Source organism: Neolamprologus multifasciatus, chromosome 15 (assembly GCF_963576455.1).
Source record: "Neolamprologus multifasciatus chromosome 15, fNeoMul1.2, whole genome shotgun sequence".
Lineage (NCBI taxonomy): Eukaryota > Metazoa > Chordata > Actinopteri > Cichliformes > Cichlidae > Neolamprologus > Neolamprologus multifasciatus.
Genome location: NC_140453.1, coordinates 6799610 through 6817235, shown reverse-complemented (window position 1 = coordinate 6817235; position 17626 = coordinate 6799610). Strand labels below are relative to the sequence as shown.

Sequence of the window (17626 nt, the reverse complement as noted above, 5' to 3'; positions counted from 1 at the left end):
TCTAAGTGTTGACTCTGTTTTCAAAAAGGCAACCATGTGCAGTATATATTTTGCACCCGACCACCCAAGAAGCTGAGGAAAAGATTTGTAAAAATGGCTATAAATTATTTTAGTGCAATTATAGCTGCAACACTGGAAGCCAGAAGACTCTGACATCATTTCTCTGATTTGCAAGTCCTCAGATTAATTCTAGTAAACTGAACTGTGACCAAACACGTGTAGATTTTTAGAGGAATTTTCATTTCAGAGGAAAAGTAGATCCTCTTTCAGGTCTAAGGTTCTGTGTATCAGAACGTAAAGAAATAAAAAATCATCTGGTCCTTATCAGGTATGGAAATGTTTTAAATACAACTCAGAGGAACAACAACACATTAGACTGTCGAAATGCAGAAGGAGGGTGTGAAAGACAATGATTCATTAGCTCGTAGAACCACCTTTAACAGCGACAACTTAAAGTCATCGTTTTCTGTATGACTTTCTCAGTCTCTCACATTGCTGTCAGGGAATTTTAAACCTCCTTTTTTATACAGTTTGCAGGCATTTGTTTATGCACAGGTTTCTTATAGTTGATGACTGGATCATTGCAACATCTTTATTCGTTTCTCCTTCGGCCGTTCTGTTGTAAATTTGATGCCGTGCTTGGGATCACTGTTCTGTAGTTAAGATCCAGTTTGGACCAGTAACATGTGATCTGTTTACTGGCCAACAGATGACATACTTTGGTCTACAGAGGAGTTGGCTGACTCGGTAAATGCAAGGCACCCAAATCCTAGTTGCTGCAAAAAAGGCCCCAAATCATCACACTTCCACCACCGTGGTTGACAGGTGGTGTGAGGTGTTTGCGCTGACATGCTGTGTTTGGTTATCTCCAAACGTGGCGCTGTTCAATATAGCAAAACAACGTCACTTTGGTCTGGAAGTCGTGTGGTTTGTTCAGACGCAGCTTTGCAAAGCTACGCCGTGCTGCCACGATGTTTTTAGAGAGAAGAAGCGTTCTCCTGCTAACTCTTCCAAATAAGTCCTACTTATTCGGTGTGTTTCTAATTGTACTGTCATGAACTTTAACAGGTAACATGCTAACCGAGGCCTGTAGAGTCTGGGAAGAAGCTCTTGGGTTTTTTGCAGTTTCTTTGAGTCTTGCACAATCAGTCTTGGGGTGAAATGGGTGGGACATTTACTCCTAGGACTATTAGCATCTGTCTTGAATATTCTCGACTTGTAAATAATCTTCCTCACTGTTGAATGATAGATTTGAAATTCTTTGGAAATGGCATTATAACCCTTCCCAGATTGATGAACACTTGCTCTTGTAAGATCATTGCTGGTGTCTACCCTCCGTGGCATTGACTTAACACACGCCTGAATGCTTCAGTTCATCAAACTGCCAAAACTTCTGCTTTAATCGACGTGCTCAGAATTGCTGATGATGCATTTTTGAGCAGCACCTGGGTGCTCTTATCCTTTTCTAAAGTATTAACAGGGTCAGTATTTGTTGAATAAATAATATGGCCTGATAAGTATAACCTTTAAGAGGGTTTGCTTTCTTTTTCACATACATTTTTCCAGAAACTTGAAAGGCTGATCTACGAAATGCATTCAAGGAATTCTATGAATGTACAAAAAGCATGTTTTTTAAGCCCCCAGCCAATAAAAAATAGGGTGGAAGAAACTGTACAGTATGGAAACTGTCTTTCTTTTCTCCAGGGGCTTGTTCTTATCTCGGATTCAGTTCAGGGAGGTTTTCCCTTCTATGTAACACCAAAAACATGCTTAACTGGTGATAATGTCTTCTCTGACGAAATTCTTAAAAAGATTTTGTGCGGCACATGAGGGCACATTTCCAGATTGCTTTGCAAGTGTATCTGACGTGGACCACAGCGTGAGACGAGCTCCAAGTGACAGGAAACCAAGCATGGAACCACAGACATTACTCTATTATCTAGAGACTTCCATGTGTATGTATGTATGCGGTTTATGTTTGACAGGAAGCCAAAACATCCCTCTGTATTATGACTTAAATTTCTCCTAAAATATACCACACATACACACCCACACACACACATGCACACGTGCGAACACACGCACACACATATACATATACCACATAAAGTGAAGATGCAGCTCTCTTTTCTCGCACACAGGAAGTTCTGTTTTTGTCCTCCATTTCCTGTCTGTTGCACCTTGACCTCCATCACTCTCTCCCTTTCTTTCTCATGCGCTCACACACACACACGTGGATCCTTTACCGTAATATGTTTTCATATTAACATTATGTGTGTAGCTTAGTCTTGTAAGCGTTAACTTTTTACATTTTATCACCTTTAAGAACCCAGAAGGATGTTTCATGTTTAATAATGCAAATCAAACACTATACGCTCTTTTTAGTGAATATTTTAAGTGTGTGAGAAGCACCCCTAGATCATGAAAAACACATAACATATGACAGGCAAAAATTTGTGATCAGAAACATAAATAACTCTATTTCAAGTCCACTATTTTTCTCTTTCCTGCAAATTGTGGACTACTACGACTGGTTGATGGATGTAAACCAGAAATAGACATAAATAGGCAGGAAGAAGGAATCCAGTATTCCAAGAATGGCAAAAACATGCTGAAATGTGTTTGTCTCTGTTTTTGGTTCATTGTTTGTCTTTTTAGCAGGAAAGAACAGCGTATTCTGAGCCGATTCCCCTGTTCTACTAAACATGGTGCATCCGTCACCGGTGATGTATGAACATGCGCCTGTGTTTGAGTACAGTGGATGCGCGTGATTGATGACTATGTTTATCTGGTGGAGAAGCACGCATGAGGAAGCCGTACATCAGGATTCATTTCATCCACTCGAGCGAACCGGAAGAGCGTTGGGTGGGGGTGATGCTCTTTATCTCATATGTTACAGAGGATGGTGACGTGAGAATTGCAGCCTTAATGTGATCTCTACTAACCAACATCTAATGGTCTTTAAAAGAATTTGACTCATGAAGACAAGAATAAAAAGTTATTAATAAATACCGAGGACTAAATGGATCATGTACAGTATGCACATACAGTCTGAATACAACCAAAGTATATCAAATAAATATAAAGATGATACAATATTAAATAATGCAAAAGGATAACATAACATAAACACAAAGACATAACATAAAACAAAGACATAACATAAACACAAAGACATAACATAAAACAAAGACATAACATAACATAAACACAAAGACATAACATAACATAACATAAACACAAAGACAACATAACATAAACACAAAGACATAACATAACATAACATAAACACAAAGACAACATAACATAAACACAAAGACATAACATAACATAAACACAAAGACATAACATAACATAAACACAAAGACATAACATAACATAAACACAAAGACAACATAACATAAACACAAAGACATAACATAACATAAACACAAAGACATAACATAACATAAACACAAAGACAACATAACATAAACACAAAGACATAACATAACATAAACACAAAGACAACATAACATAAACACAAAGACATAACATAACATAACATAAACACAAAGACAACATAACATAAATACAAAGACATAACATAACATAAACACAAAGACATAACATAACATAACATAAACACAAAGACAACATAACATAAACACAGAGACATAACATAACATAACATAACATAACAAAAACACAAAGACATAACATAACATAACATAACATAACAAAAACACAAAGACATAACATAACATAACATAACATAACATAAACACAAAGACATAACATAACATAACATAACATAAACACAAAGACAACATAACATAAACACAGAGACATAACATAACATAACATAACATAACATAACAAAAACACAAAGACATAACATAACATAACATAAACACAAAGACAACATAACATAAACACAGAGACATAACATAACATAACATAACATAACATAACATAACATAACATAACATAACATAACATAACATAACATAACATAACATAAACACAAAGACATAACATAACATAACATAAACACAAAGACAACATAACATAAACACAGAGACATAACATAACATAACATAACATAACATAACATAACATAAAATAACATAAAGACTACACCAGGTGCCACTCCTGTCAGCTAAGAACAGGAAACTGAGGCTACAGTGCGTATAGGCTCACCAAAACAGGGGCAACATAAGTCAGGAAAATATACACTGCTGTCTATCAATGGTTCAGGCCATTGGTAGCGGTGTAATAGTTTTATGTAATGATATTTTCATGGCTCAATTTGGGCCTAACTGCGCTGCAGAGTACCTGTCTTCTGATGGCTGCTTCCAGCAGGATAACACACCATGTCGCAAAGATCACATCATCTCAAGCTGGTTTCTTGAACATGACACCTTTGGGATGAGGTGGAACGGGAGATTTACATCATGGATGTGCAGCAAATCTGCAGCAACTGTGTGATGCTATCATGTCAGTATGTGAATAATTAAGACAGCTCTGAATGCAAAAGGAGGTCCAAACTAGTGCTGGTAAGGTGTACCTAATAAAATGGCCCGTGTTCTCCATGTTCTTCTCTGAATGATCTTATTTTAAAACGCTACCTACGACTCTTCAATTCAATTCAATTCAATTTTATTTATATAGCGCCAAATCACAACAAATGTCGCCTCAAGGCGCTTCATAGATACAGAGAAAAGCCCAACAATCATATGACCCCCTATGAGCAAGCACTTTGGCGACAGTGGGAAGGAAAAACTCCCTTTTAACAGGAAGAAACCTCCGGCAGAACCAGGCTCAGGGAGGGGCGGCCATCTGCTGCGACCGGTTGGGGTGAGAGAAGGAAGACAGGATAAAGACATGCTGTGGAAGAGAGACAGAGATTAATAACAGATACGATTCAATACAGAGAGGTCTGTTAATACATAGTGAGTGAGAAAGGTGACTGGAAAGGAAAAACTCAATGCATCATGGGAATCCCCCGGCAGCCTACATCTATTGCAGCATAACTAAGGGAGGATTCAGGGTCACCTGGTCCAGCCCTAACTATATGCTTTAGCAAAAAGGAAGGTTTTAAGCCTAATCTTAAAAGTAGAGATAGTGTCTGTCTCCTGAATCCAAACTGGAAGCTGGTTCCACAGAAGAGGGGCCTGAAAACTGAAGGCTCTCCCTCCCATTCTACTTTTAAATACTCTAGGAACAACAAGTAGGCCTGCAGAGCGAGAGCGAAGTGCTCTAATAGGGTGATATGGTACTACAAGGTCATTAAGATAAGATGGGGCCTGATTATTTAAGACCTTGTATGTGAGGAGCAGGATTTTGAATTCAATTCTGGATTTAACAGGAAGCCAATGAAGGGAAGCCAAAACAGGAGAAATATGCTCTCTCTTTCTAGTCCCTGTCAGTACTCTTGCTGCAGCATTTTGGATTAACTGAAGGCTTTTCAGTGAGTTTTTTGGACATCCTGATAATAATGAATTGCAGTAGTCCAGCCTGGAAGTAATAAATGCATGAACTAGTTTTTCAGCGTCACTCTGAGACAGGATATTTCTAATTTTAGAGATGTTGCGCAAATGGAAGAACGCAGTCTTACATATTTGTTTAATATGTGCGTTGAAGGACATATCCTGGTCAAAAAGGACTCCAAGGTTCCTCACAGTGTTACTGGAGGCCAAGGTAATGCCATCCAGAGTAAGAATCTGGTTAGATACCATATTTCTAAGCTTTTCAGCGCCGAGTACAATGACCTCAGTTTTATCTGAGTTAAGAAGCAGAAAGTTAGTGGCCATCCAAGTCTTTATGTCTTTAAGACATTCCTGCAGTTTAACTAATTGGTGTGTGTTATCTGGCTTCATGGACAGATAGAGCTGGGTGTCATCTGCATAGCAGTGAAAATGTATGCTATGTCTTCTAATGATGCTGCCTAGGGGAAGCATGTATAATGTAAACAGAATTGGTCCTAGCACCGAACCCTGTGGAACTCCATAATTAACCTCAGTGTGTGAAGAGGACTCTCCATTTACATGCACAAATTGGAGTCTATTAGATAGATATGATACAAACCACTGCAGTGCAATACCTGTAATACCTACAGCATGTTCTAATCGCTCTAATAGAATATTATGGTCAACAGTATCGAATGCTGCACTAAGGTCAAGAAGGACAAGCACAGAGATGAGTCCACTGTCAGAGGCCATAAGAAGATCATTTGTAACCTTCAATAAAGCTGTTTCTGTGCTGTGATGAACTCTGAAACCTGACTGAAACTCTTCAAATAAACCATTCCTCTGCAGATGATCTGTTAGCTGACTCTTGAGGTCAGAGGCCAAGTGCTCCTCGTTTCTGAAGGTTTGCGTATCCTCTCACTCCTGATCTGAGCTGGCCTGGAAACAGGCATGTCCTGCCTGTATGACACATACTCATGGTAGCTGCTTCTTTTCATCTGCCAAGCATGAGATTCACCATGAGGACGCAACTTGTGGAAAGTTCACATCTCTTTGACCAGCCAATAGGAGTCACTATAGTGCTGTGACAGGGACATGATGTGTCACTGTTTCCAATGGCAAACAATGCTAATTTACAAACTAAAGTGTCTCAGGAAGCGTTGGTGCTGCTTAACAATGAGTCTCTGAGGCTCACGTTAGAGCGCTCTCTAACATGTTGGTCATTGTTTCCCATATGGTCAGATGGAGGCCTTGGAAGAGACCAAAACAGAAATCTTTCATCACCTTTCCCTGTAAGTGAACCAAACCAACAAATCACCAGATCCCTTAGGGTTCAGGGCTTCGGGTTTTTCCTTCAATTCTTTGATAGGTCACCTTTCTATAAAAAGGACCGCACCAGGGATCTCCCACTGTATCTCTCCAACCCTTTTTAGTTGGCACATCCACTTGTGAGTCATGCAGTGTGAGTGTGGCAGAGGGTGTAGCAGTCACCAGGTCGGTCGAGTGGTGACACCCGGCTGCTAATTGCGTTCAGTGTCCATGGACACAAAGTGTGAGAAGCAAAGGACGACAGCAAAACAGAACACAGCTGTTCAACTTCGTTTTTGTTATTGCTGAGAGTATTTTATTTAAATTCATTTAATTAATACAGGAAATCTTGTTTTTAAGCCGTGTGTCTGTCAGGTAGTGAATTTAAAGTAGTGATCACAGAGTTAGACATATGTACTGCCTGCATTCAGTGCCTATCTCTAACATAAAGATAAGGATGCACCAAAGTCTCTGAATGGCTTTAAGCGAAGTATCAAAAATACAGACAATGCTCAACACTTTAAATGATTTGATATCATGTTTGTCCGTCACATGACAGTTGGTGTGTGAGTGTTAGGCCATGTCCACATTTTTGTTTGAAAACGCATCCTTTTTTCTCCGTTTTGGCCTTCTGTCCACACTGAGACGACGTTTTCGGTCAAGTAAAACGCAGCGTTTTGAAAACGCTTTCCAAAGCGGATACATTTGAAACCGCCATTTTCGCGTCACAGTGTGGACAGCGAAAAAGGATCCTTTTCAAAAACGATGACACATGTCATGTGATGCAGTCAATTGACCAATTAAACTAAGATAGCTGAGGGCATCACACAGCAGTTGTTTTGTTTGCTCTCAATTGTGACAGCCCTACTAAAGATTAATATCAGTCTGTACATGCTCCCGATAGCTTTTCTTCAAATTCTTTAATTCTCACTTGCTTTTGCAACTTTGTACTTTTGTGTTACTTGCAGCAACAACTCCACCTCATTGTTAGTCCATTTAAAAAAAACTCTGTGCTTTTCCTCGACATTTTGCCGCGACGTTTCAAAGAGCCGGAAAGTAAACAAAAGACAGACAGAAATGAGGCAGGTCAAATCGTCTTGCGTTTCACGCATGCGCAGTACTGGAACGTAAGCGATTTCAGCCGTTTCAATGTGGACGCACAGCCCTGTGAAAACGACTGAAAACACTAGTGTGGACGCAGAGCGTTTTCAGACAAAAACGCCGTTTTCAAATTTATCCAGGGTAGTGTGGACGCAGCCTCAGTGTTATATGCATGCATGTATGCATATATGACTGTATGTGTGTGAGTATGTGTAGAGTATAATCCCAAATCCTGGTGACCATTCCTTGAACTCCCCCCTGGCTTAAAACTGAAGCCAAGGACGGGGTGGACATCCTGTGAAAACAACCACACGCATGCCTTTTTTTTCCCAAAAAATCTCTTCACGAACAAGTCTGACCTTTGGACCTTGTGTTCCGGTGGACAAACAGCGGTTCAATGCCAGGCTCATCTGGTCTGTATGTTGAAGTGTCCTTGGGCACAGCTATCAGTTAGTTATCAGTTTCACATTCTTTTAACTTTCCCAGGATTTCCAGCCCCACACAAATCACTTCCAGGAAGTTTCTCTGTGAGAATCTTAGATAGAAATGCCAAGGTGCGACTAAAGTCTTCTTGATCTGACGCGAAGCAGGACAAACCATTTTTAGCTTTGACATTAATAATCATAATGCCTCTGGTGGTCAAATACGAGCTAAATATGATGGCAAGTATGTAATAAATTCATTGATGTGGCTAAATCTGTCTCTCTGTATGGAGATCTTGTTTCAGATGCGTGTCCACACAAACTGTCTGTGGAAACAAAGGTTTGGTCAGAGTTACATAAGAGATGTCAGAATGAGGAATCCTCTGATATGATATCAGGGAACGTTATGTTTTTCAGAGACAGCAGGCACCAGACTGACTCAACTGCTGACAGCAGGTCTTATTTATTCAGGCGTGGACCGCAGCTAATCATCAGTATTGCAGTAATGTTTCAGTATTCCCACAAACTCAAACACATCATCTAAAGGCAGATATACACAGCTCCCTACAGATGTTTCTGATTCAGCTACTTTTACAGGCAGTTATTCTAAACATAACTTACTGTGTGAGAGTCGTATTGGCCGACTGTTCTTACATGTTAAGTAATGCAATAAAAATAAAATTTTTGCCATCTTTAGACCCACGGAGGTGTCTCCTGGCACTGCTTAGGCCTAAATTTACCTCAGAGTCACTTCCCACCAGCCGTCCCCGCCGCTCCACTGTAGTTCTGATTTATCCTTTAATTGTCTCATGGTGGGTGATGCATTGATGCATTGAGTTTTTCCTTTTCAGTCACCTTTCTCACTCACTATGTATTAATAGACTTCTCTGCATTGAATCATATCTGTTATTAACCTCTGTCTCTCTTCCACAGCATGTCTTTATCCATGCTCTAATAGGGTGATATGGTCTTCCTTCTCTCACCCCAACCGGTCACAGCAGATGGCCGCCCCTCCCTGAGCCTGGTTCTGCCGGAGGTTTCTTCCTGTTAAAAGGGAGTTTTTCCTTCCCACTGTCGCCAAAGTGCTTTCTCATAGGGGGTCATATGATTGTTGGGTTTTTCTCTGTATCTATGAAGCGCCTTGAGGCGACTTTTGTTGTGATTTGGCGCTATATAAATAAAATTGAATTGAATTGAATTGAATTGGGTTTGATGTCTGAGTGTAAAGCAGAGTGGGATTTCTTTTCTTCCTGTAGGCAGACTCGTTGTCATGGAGCACCACTACGCTGAGGGGAACGCCGTATCCTTTGATGAATGAGCATCCGTTATCTGAAGCGGTCAAAGATCACCGTGACGAGAGGAGAGGATGTGCAGAGAGGAGAGGGTGTATGCTGATTGTTAAATGTTTTCTTCCTTAACAGAGAGACAGGATGTGCAGTGGGCAATCATACAGTAGTTTGTAATAAAATTACAGCATGGTGGTGGTCAGAGGGCCCGGTGGCGCCAGTGTCCGGCAGCCTCGCCTCTGTCAGTGCGCCCCAGGGTGGCTGTGGCTACAAAGTAGCTTGCCATCACCAATGGGTGGATGACTGGATGTGTAAAGTGCTTTGGGGTCCTTAGGGACTAGTAAAGCGCTATACAAATACAGGCCATTTACCATTTATTTTGAATGACTGAACTTTTAGCAGACCAGTCGCTACAGTACTGACAGAAGCTCCATCGTACCTGTTAGATCTGCTTCTTCCAAATACAATAAAAATACAAATGCAGAAACAAAAATGTACAGTACTGTGCACACGTCTCATTAAATCCATCTAAGATTTTCTCTTCTTGACTGGGCTCATGTGTGTCATTCTTTCTATTTGTAAACACGATAGCTCACAAAAAATCTTGAATTAATTCTTATGAAACTTTTGTAAAGGTGTAGAATGAGGTCATGTTAACAAGCCATTAAATTTGGATTACATCCATTGAGGTCTTTAAAACCAGCTTAATGACTTATTGGTTGAAAGTCCTTATAAGTTACACTGAAAGTACGGCATAAAGATTTAAAATATCTAGATATATTACTTTGCACCTCTGACCTCTTCTTCAAGGTCAAATAAGTTCTCATTTTCATTAAATTTTAATTACTTTATTTTTCAAACTTTTATTTGTATTGCATTACAGTAACAGGTTATAACTGTTTATAGACATAACAATTTGAATAAATGTACAACTTTTCTGAATACATTTATTTTCTGTTTAAAAAACACTATTTTTTAAATTGTCATTGTTTGTTTTACTAAACAACTAAATGAATTCTACAAATATACTAGATCCACATAGAAAAAAATACATTGTACTAAAAATAATAACATTACGTCAAATTATGACAAGTATATTAAAATGAGTTTCAATAATGTAAATAACAGAACTTTTTTTACTGCACTAAACATTTCTTAAAGTACCTTTTAAAAAAGAAAAAAATGAAATTATACAATATACCCTTAAAAGTAAATACGGTCTTGTATTTATTTTTAAGATAAATATCATTGTTAGTCAGTAGTGCTAGTTTCAGTCATTGTGCCTTTTATAAGGTTGGGGAAACGTGGAGTCAGCTAACCGTGAAGAAGGCGGGTTAGTGCCAAAATGTTTCTCCCACTTAAAACACGACATCCAGATGAACAAAATCAAATTTCAGGGATTTCCTTACCTGCCTGATAATTATTTATCAAGACTTGTTTCTTTATATTTTGCTACTACTAACAAATACAATGTAAAATTGGTTCTTTGATAAGTTATCTGTTATGTGCAGACACAACATTGCTTCAGTTTGTTGCTGTTTTGATGTTTGAATGATTTACAGGTCAGTCTTTAGTTGGAGGGACTGGACTGGAAATGAGTGAAAAATTAGCCAATGTCCAAAGACAAACTTTGAAAGGCTTTCAGAAAACCTGAAGAACTGTTGCCCAAGAGCACTTGAGCAATGGAAAGTTTGGCTTTTTGGAAGGAAAGTATAAAGAAATGAGGGGTGGATCCGGACTTTTGGACAGCACTGTGAGCTGCGTAAAAATGTAAGAGAGCAAAGAAAAAACACCTGTCTACATATCCCCACTGCCACCTAATGGTCAGCAACACATCTTATTTTTAAGATAGGTGTTTATATATTTAATTCAATCCAGTTTTATTTATATAACATCAAATCACAACAGCAGTTGCCTGAAGCCAAGTTATAATGTAAGGTAAAAACCCCCACACCCAACAATGAAACTACACATTCATCTGTTTTTGTTTTTTTTAATTACATTTTTTAATAAAGATAATTTTTTTTAAGCAATCGCTTTCGTTTGTATAAAAAAATTAATTCATGTTCCAGTTTGAATGAAGCCAAATGAGTCCTGGATTGTTTTTAAGTCCTGGTGTGTCGCTGGTGTTTGACTGTGTATAACACAGCAATGTAGTGGTAAAGACTGGATTTGGTGTGTGTTGTTTGGTGGTTTGCTTCTCTGAAAATAATTTGTATCTCAGGCCAACTGAGAACCCACAGATAATTCAGAGCAGGATGTTTGACATCGCTGTCAAAATGCTGAAATATGGCGACTCAGCACCTTACTCATGTTGTGATTTCCTGCATCTGTCCCTGTGTTTGTCATTTACTATATTCTTCTTTCTCAGCAGAAAACCACTGGCTTTGCTTCACTCTGCTTTTACCCATTTAGCATCTTTTTTCATGTCTGGGTTGTGATCAGTCATTCCTCTTCTTTTCCTATAAGTATCCATGCATTACTCTTTGCGACCCTTCCATTAAACCTCTTCTTTTCTTTGTTTATCCCCTAGAGAGTGGATTCCTCTTGCAAGACTGACACCTTTTTTTCCAGTTTTAAAATAAAAGCAATCTAGCACTCTATCAAAATTCATAAAATCTATTTGTTTATAGTGTACCATCCATCATGTTCATGAAATATTGTAGTTTTTAGGTAATCTAGATGAAATTTCAATGCTAGATATAGAAAAAAAGGTGACTTTTACAAACATCAGAATAAGACACAACCTAAGTTGGCTTTAAATTTGTCATACAGAACTTAAAAGATGCCTAACGAGGTGATAAGTTAATGCCGTTACGTTACATCATGTCACACACTTTAACTTTGAATCGGCTAAATCACTTAAATCTGTTCTCAGGTGAACTTTGAACAGGGAGACTTTTCCTGTCACCAAATCATAGGGGAAAACTCTGAGGTTAAGGTAGCACAACCTGTGGTGTTCATTTTCTTACCTGTGGTGCTGGCAAGTCCCGCCTCTTCAATCCAATCTGCAAGCGGGCTTTCCGCTTCAGACTTTCCGTTAAAACCTCGCCGGTCTCGAATATCATGTCATGTCATGTCTTGTGCAGGTTTGCGGTTCTTTCCTGAGGAACAAAAACTTTCTGCACCGTCACCAAAAAAATAGAAACTAGACTTTGAGTCGTTCCTGAGTCGTCAAAGACTGAAATTAAAAGTCTGAAATGTTTATGACTGTATTTCGTCTACAACAACAGGACATCATCTAAAGCCATTTTATATTTATGTCTTGTGTTTTTACTGGTCACAAGCTTTATATGTACATCTACAATAAACCCTCTTGAGGCCTTCTAACTTTGATCCAGTGACTAGATATATGACAGTAAAATTTCCCCTGTGGTGGTTACAAATAAGTGAAATTCTATTGTCGAAGCAGATGTGTTACTCTACTGGTTTTCACACATGCACATGTATGCATTTATATTAAAATGCACTCCTGCCTGTTTCAAACCACAGGTTTCAGTTCGAGCTAGCGTAGGGTGCAGTTCTGCTGAAGTCAGCCTCATTGGGGGTTTTCTTTTTCTTTTTTCTTTTTTTAAAATTTGTTTCCATACCCAACTCATTAAAATTATACTAAATATATTCAGATTTTCCCTCTCAATATTTTATCTTTATCTATACATACTGAAAGAAACAAAGTATCTAAACATATTGTACAAATACAAACCCCAAACCACATTTTTATTGTGCAAACAGCTCAGACACACCGATGACATCAGCATGTGATCACCAAATATTGAGATAAAAATCAAACAATTAGTAATATGACTTGGCAGAGATGTGATTTGCTGATGCTGGACTGATATTAAAATTTCCTTCACACATTAAAACCACCTCCATTATGATCTTGTCTCGTGTGTCATAGCAGCTGTTTTATATTGACCTACTTTTCGTAGGAGTTTCGGTGGCTATTTATTGCCTAAACTGTGCTGCTATCTCAGTAGAGAGCAGTGGACTTCCTGTGGTTTACAGGTTAGTAAAGTGGGGACCAGGAACTACAACATATGTATCCCATCGTTTCCTGTTATCTCTGAAAAGCCTTTAAAACACATCAACAACTTCTAAGAACAGGATACGAGTACAAAAACCGGAACATTTTAGAATCACAAACCCATTCTTGTGCATACCTTTCAATCCCACAGCACTCATCTCCACCCTAACAATGTTTATATCCGCTTTATAATAATGTCACACTATTAAGGATTAGTAAGATATTAGTAAGTGCTTAATTACTTCTCCTTAGTGTGCCAGTTATGAATACAGATATGTTTATCCATTTGTAAGGGTTACACCATGTACAGCTATCACTATTACTACATCACTGCTAGTAATAATCACAATCTTAGTCATAATCATACTCATAATAATATATCTATATTTATAAATCGCATGCTAAGTGGAGTAATGCTTTATAAATGATGAATTAACCACTTACTAATACTGTAGTAATGCTCAATAGTGTGGCATTATTATAAAGTGCTGCTGGTGTTTGGATTTCAAAGCAAGAGTTTGCATTAGCATCAGTTTAGTCATAAATGCCGTGAATAAGCCAGAAAAAGGCTTTCTAATAGATGTAACTACGGTCAGAAAAGCTACAAAGCCGCTGGCAGACAGGTTGTGGTTGCGAGAGAGCCACTCTTAAAAAATACACCAGAAATTTGATCAGGCCGGGAAACAACTTATTTAAGACATTTTTCCTGACACATTTATACCCAAATATGTGTTTTTTTATCTTATTTTATTTTAATTCATCTTATCTTATCTTGTAACAATGAGACAAGCTTAAAACCACAATGCATCTGCAGAATGCACAATTATGCATATGCTCAAGTACACATACAGCAACATTAGGTGACTCAGGTGGAGAAGTTGTGTTTTCAATTTCAGAGAAACAAGTTTCAACCGCAGCATCATTTGCCCTCCTCCCCCGATTCTTCTTTCCCCTGCTGACCACAGAACCGCACTTTGTTTGCATGTTGGGGAGTTGCAACTCATATATTTTTGTAATGGAACTTGTTCTGCTACCTTGTACATGTTCTGCACAGAGACGCATGCACGTATGTGCACACGCGCACACATGCATATGACATCAGCTTAATAAAAGGGAGAGGGGCTGTGTGAAAGAAGACAGACACCGAGCAAGCAGGCCGAAGAGAAAAACAGAAACAAGCAGGACAACAACACCAAAGAAGAAGATGATGATGATGAAGAACCCCGTCATTCTGATGGCCTGCATCGTTCTTTTGTCGTCTCTCGTTACGTCTGACAGTAAGCTGACTGCATGCTACTTATTTTTCTTGTAAAGGGCAAATTGCTTCTCCTTTTCTGTCTTTCAAAAGTCAAAATTTGGTCATTTGAACTTTTTAATTAAGCGTGATCGTGTTTGCCGAAAGGCCAAAAAAGGAACCGATTTAAAAAAGAAGTCTTAGATGAACAAAAGCTAAAATGAAAGACATCATTATTCTTAAAAATACAGACAAACTGAACTGAGGCCTTTTAACACGACATTACTGCAACAATCAAAGTCCTGTGATTTTGAAAAGTTCAAACAGCCAACTGTAAAACAATTTTACGGTGATATAGTAACATAATTTTCCACTTGGATTTCTTTTAATAGTTATTTATATCTCTATAATGTTTTCAGGCACCTTCGGTCCAGAAAAATGCTGCTTTTCGTTCCTCAAAATACGTCTTCCAGCCAAAAGAGTGACGAGCTTCGAATACACAGACAAACGATGTGCAATGGAAGGCGTGCTGTAAGTGACTCCAGAGTTCAAAATAAGCAGACTAGTATATATCTAGTATGCTTACAGATATATTTAAAAAAATATACAAGTTGTCAGTATCATTAATTTTTTTGTCTCTGTTTTAGCTTAAAGACGGTGGCTGATAAACAAGTCTGTGCTGATCCAACCATGCAGTGGGTAAAGAAAATCATTGAATCCATCCAGTCGAAGAATGCCACCACCCCAAGATCAGCATAACCGAGTGTGAAATGAACATTTTAATAACAGTATAACCAAGCAGATCTCTTGGTGTATGAATCTATTTTCAAACCATCAAATCTTCAGATTGATTTTCTTGTCTTTGTCTGTGTATAAGCTATTGTAGAGCAAAACATATACTGAAAATGCAAAATAAAAAAATTAAATGAAATTTATTCTACAGCTTGTTTTTGTTTGCTTTTATTGTGAAATCAGAACTTTGATCTAAAAGAATGAAATCCGGCATTCGCTGGGTTAATACACACTGCATTGCCTCCAGTAAAAGCGAAGCATCAAAGTGTGATGTGGTTTCTGGTTGATGAAGCCACAGGAAATTTTAAAAAGGAAAAGAAAAGAAAAAAGAACCACAAAGAATAAAACTAAATGCACACAGTAAAAAAAAAAAGTCAATTAGATTACCTCAGAATTATTATGGTCATTGCTATTTTACAAACTTTCTTTGAACCCTTTCTTTTAATCTTGTAAATAAGATATTATTTCTGGCTGTGATGTATCTCTGTGGCCAGCAGATGTCGCTCTATTCTCTATTTTATTTCTTTGGCGAGGCTAAAAACCTTTCATAACCGCTACTGAATTTCTCCTTCTCTAAATGAACTGTGGCAAACAACGAATTGTTTAATCTCATCTGGGTTATGAGTATTGCATCAGCTACAAGCTTCTGCAGAGGTTTCTATCGTTAAATCACACTGAAATGAAAGACGATTCAATACGAAGATATTTAAAAAACAATAACAACAACAACAACACTGGGCAGCTACAAACTAAAGCAAAACGGTCTTACTTTTCTGTCAAATCTCTGTAATTTTTCAAAACAAGATGACCTGAAATTTTCCCTTTGCCCCAGAATGACGCCTCAGATGACATCAGCGCAGTGACATCACCGGCCAGATTTTCCTTAAATAGTTTCAGACCTAGATTTTTATTTTCATGCCCTTATGTTTCTTCACATGAGTGCGCGCAGCCTTCTGAACGTACAATCTGATTGCTCCATAAAAGCTCACAACGCGTGCCTTATTGACGCCACAGGTGACCCGTCAGGAGAGATGGCGTGATTAGATTTTGAAGGACCTTGCTGAATAATTTTACATATTAATAAGGGAAAAACAGAAGGGACGCGGGCCAGCTCGAGTGCTCCTTCTTTGCAATTGCGATGATGGTTTTCAAAACACCAAACTAATGAATCGGCAGCACAAGAGCTCAGCGTATTAGGGGATAAATGGCTGAACAGCTTTGTTAATCAGTGCTATATTTAAACCACGCCGCACACGGCTTTTGTCATGGTAATAAAATCCTCATTCAAGGGGCCAAGGAGGGAGTTATGGAGATGCCCTGTCAAATTTGCATGAAGCAGGTCTGTCAGCTTGACCTACCTGTAGAAAGTAGGGCAAGAAGTAGACAGCCTCAAGTTCTGCAATCACCAGTGGTGAATTTTACACAAGTGAAATTAGTGTTAAAGTACCAGACATCAGAAAAATGCAAAGTTACAGCACAGAAAAATGGCTGATATTTATCAGCATAGCGCACTTTAATTATTTACCTGCTCGCTAGCCCAAACTGCAAATCTATAACCTCCAATTGCAGAAAACCTTGGAGGCTCTCTAAAGTTTTAATCAAAACCCTGAAAAGGATAATTATAATCATATTATTATAAACTGAGAAAGTGGTTTATTTTGTACCTTGATGGCAACAACACATGTCAAAAAGTTGGGCCTGGGTCATGTCTGTGCAGCATCCCCTTCTTTCCACAACAACCTGTAACATCAGTGAACTGATGCTGTGGTCTGGGGAAGGCCTCAGAGGGGACTGGCAGGTGGATCCCCACGTACTAATGAGAAGGAAATGCATTAAAAGGAGGAGGTGTGCCTGGGAGACGCAAATGAGAACAATGGGTTGTAGTGCAGGAAGCATATATAGACAGAGAACTGGAAGAAGAGTGTGCGAGGTGTGGTCTCGCTCCTGAAATTTAGATAAATAACCTCCACTTGTGGCAGGCACAGTGAACTGTGTTCACAGACAGA

General features: G+C 38.6%; 1 protein-coding gene across 1 annotated transcript; it reads left to right on the top strand.

Moving 5' to 3' along the window:
• Nucleotides 1–14697: 14697 nt before the first annotated feature.
• Nucleotides 14698–15768, top strand: LOC146501432 (monocyte chemotactic protein 1B-like). The gene is made up of 3 exons (XM_085131857.1): nt 14698–14871; nt 15248–15359; nt 15476–15768. The coding sequence occupies exons 1-3, from the start codon at nt 14799–14801 to the stop codon at nt 15585–15587; spliced, it is 297 nt and encodes a 98-aa protein (XP_084987983.1). The 5' UTR covers nt 14698–14798; the 3' UTR covers nt 15588–15768.
• The last annotated feature ends 1858 nt before the right edge of the window (nt 15769–17626 follow it).

Excerpts from the sequence above, each read along its gene's own strand:
- LOC146501432 (XM_085131857.1), top strand. The coding sequence starts at position 14,799 with ATGATGATGATGAAGAACCCCGTCATTCTGATGGCCTGCATCGTTCTT. Across the intron at positions 14,872-15,247 it reads GTCTCTCGTTACGTCTGACA|GCACCTTCGGTCCAGAAAAA; the intron begins GTAAGCTGACTG and ends TAATGTTTTCAG. Across the intron at positions 15,360-15,475 it reads TGTGCAATGGAAGGCGTGCT|CTTAAAGACGGTGGCTGATA; the intron begins GTAAGTGACTCC and ends TCTCTGTTTTAG.